This window comes from Arachis duranensis, chromosome 4, assembly GCF_000817695.3.
Source record: "Arachis duranensis cultivar V14167 chromosome 4, aradu.V14167.gnm2.J7QH, whole genome shotgun sequence".
NCBI classification, from domain to species: domain Eukaryota; kingdom Viridiplantae; phylum Streptophyta; class Magnoliopsida; order Fabales; family Fabaceae; genus Arachis; species Arachis duranensis.
In genome coordinates, this window is record NC_029775.3 from 79,282,682 (window position 1) to 79,285,310 (window position 2,629).

Genomic DNA, 2,629 nt, shown 5'->3' on the forward strand with positions numbered 1-2,629 from the left:
TGTTTATGTTATTTTGGAGACAATATTTATAATTGTGTTTTGGATTATGTTTATTTTGCTTTGGAGAGAATATTTATACTTATATTTTGAATGAAAATTTGGTTTATAATTATATTTATTAGATATTTATAATTACAAAGACTTTAATGTTTGTGAATATAAAAAATTATTCAAAACGAAAAAATATCTCTATATTTAATGTCATTTTATTTTTTAAAAGAAATAAAGAATTTATTTATTTTATTTTACAAAAATATTCTCGGCATACGTGTATAAATGATACCTTATATGGATACAAGAATTGAGAAGACCCAATAAATATGTTTACCGGAAAATGAAAGCTAAATGACACAACTTCGCTGAGGTTTTCTGTCAAATTGTTTTTTAGCCACCACACCTCAAAATCACATATTTAAGAACCACACACAATATATTATATAGTAATTATTAAATTTACGTTTGCAATTGCTTCTCCCTTAACAAAGAATAAATTGCAGGAAAAAGGGAACTTAAAACTAAGAGTTATTCATTCTGGTGAAGTCATTGACTTCATTTGAAGCCAAAACCACACACAAACCAACAAGAAAACCTTAGCTACACTATGAGACATTCAAGGTTGAGTACCCTGCACTTCAAACCTTTAACTATTATTAATTTATTATTATTCATTCCAAAAGAAAACTCTCTCCGTCCCCCTAACCCTTCACTTCCATAGTAAACTCCATGTAGCTTCCCTTATTCAATTCATACTATATAGCATCATCATCATCATCATCTCTTCAATTCATCCACATACCTTAATCCACCCTAGCTTCTTCTCTTCTTTGAGTTATTCTTCTAAGTTCCCTCAATAGAATCGCAAAAATGGATCATCAGGGTCAGTGTTTGATGATGTGGACTAAGAGGAAGTACTCTAATAATCTTGTTACTACTATGCCAACAACAAACAACACTCTTGATATTGTAGAATCATGGGAAGAACAAGCTTTTGCAAAAGATGCAGCTGGTTACATATGGCCACCAAGATCATATTCTTGCAGCTTTTGTAGAAGAGAGTTCAGATCGGCTCAAGCTCTTGGTGGACACATGAATGTTCATAGAAGAGATAGGGCAAGGTTAAAGCAGCAGCAGCAACCATCAAGCCCCATTAATAATGATCAAGAAATTGATGATTATTATGATTTCGAAGTTGAAGCTCATCATCATCATCCAGGTCAAAATAATAATCATCCTTTCACCTCTAATTTGGATTATCCTTATAACAGTAACCCTAGTAGTTATTATTATGATCCTGCTACTAATTGTTCATCATCATCAGTTAGTAAGTTCTTCAAAGAGGGACAAACCGTGATTCCGCTTCTTAATTCTTCTATTTTCCGTGGGTGCCTTAAGAGGAATAGTAGTAAGAGTATTATTGTTTCTCCTCCTCATCATCATAGTTTGCCTCAAGATTTCAGATTTTTGGAAACTGTATGTGGTGGTGAAGAGAAAAGTGATGATGATATGGGTGTGAGATTAAGCTTGTTTGTTCATAGGGCTAAAGAGGAAGATATAAGTTCTTTCAAGAAGAGGAAAACAGATGATTCAACGATTCCGAAATCACGTTCAGTAGTTGATGTTAATCATCATCATGTTGAATCACGCAACAAGTTTCAATTTAGCCCTAACTTCATTGAAGAGCTGGATCTGGAGCTGAGACTTGGTTATAGCAGCTCCCAGGTATATAGTAGCAAATAATTAATAATAATAATATACATATTCTCGATGATATAGTTTAATTTCTCCTCTTATATGTTTTTCACTGTTGTTTAATTTGCTAATTACTTCTCTCAATTTGAATACCTTATTGTAAGAATCTTTTCATCAAGTTTGATTATTATTGGATCTGTGTGATGACTGATGAGGATAATATAAGGAAATTTTGTAATCACACTTAAGTTTATACTCTTCTCATATAGGTGGATTCTTTTTTGCTTTGAACAAAAGAACACACGAGGTTGTTGTAATTGATGGTTCCTTCGATTTTCACTAGGATCATGTAAAATAAAATAAAAAATCATAACATACATACAAAAAATGATGAGATATTTTAATTTGAAATTGCACAACGTATTTTACTCATGCCTCTCTTAAGCCTAGCTAATAAGGAATCTTTCTAAAGATTGAAAGAGAACTTATTGTTACAAACTACGCTTTCATTAGAGTTTAAATCTCTAATTATTAGATTCATAGATTGCATGATAGAGAGATTTCATTCGTATATATAAATGTTTATCTTTAAGAGAGACAGATAAAGAGATATTGTATATATTCTGTGTATAAAATAAAAGATCTAGATTATGCTGTTTATTTAGCAACACTTTTTAAGTTTTATTAAAATTAAAATAATATCTTATTATTTAACAAATATTTTTTAATATCAAAAACAAAAATAAAAAATACTATTATAACATAAAAAAATATGAATTTAATTTTAATAATAATTTTTAGATATTGTCTAAAACTGTTTAGTGACTATAATTAGTATAATTATGGGTATGATATAGACTCTTCCAAAATAAAACTGTGTATAAATATTGAGATTAGGGCATGATTGTGAGTACTTAAGAGTTGCATGGAACTTGATGAG

At 29.9% G+C, this 2,629-nt stretch overlaps 1 protein-coding gene across 1 annotated transcript; it reads left to right on the forward strand.

Annotated features, from left to right (window-relative positions):
* The first annotated feature begins 470 nt into the window (after nt 1-470).
* LOC107484547 (zinc finger protein 10) lies at nt 471-1,910 on the forward strand. Its single transcript, XM_016105103.3, has one exon. The coding sequence runs from the start codon at nt 865-867 to the stop codon at nt 1,735-1,737; it is 873 nt and encodes a 290-aa protein (XP_015960589.1). The 5' UTR covers nt 471-864; the 3' UTR covers nt 1,738-1,910.
* Nucleotides 1,911-2,629: the final 719 nt, after the last annotated feature.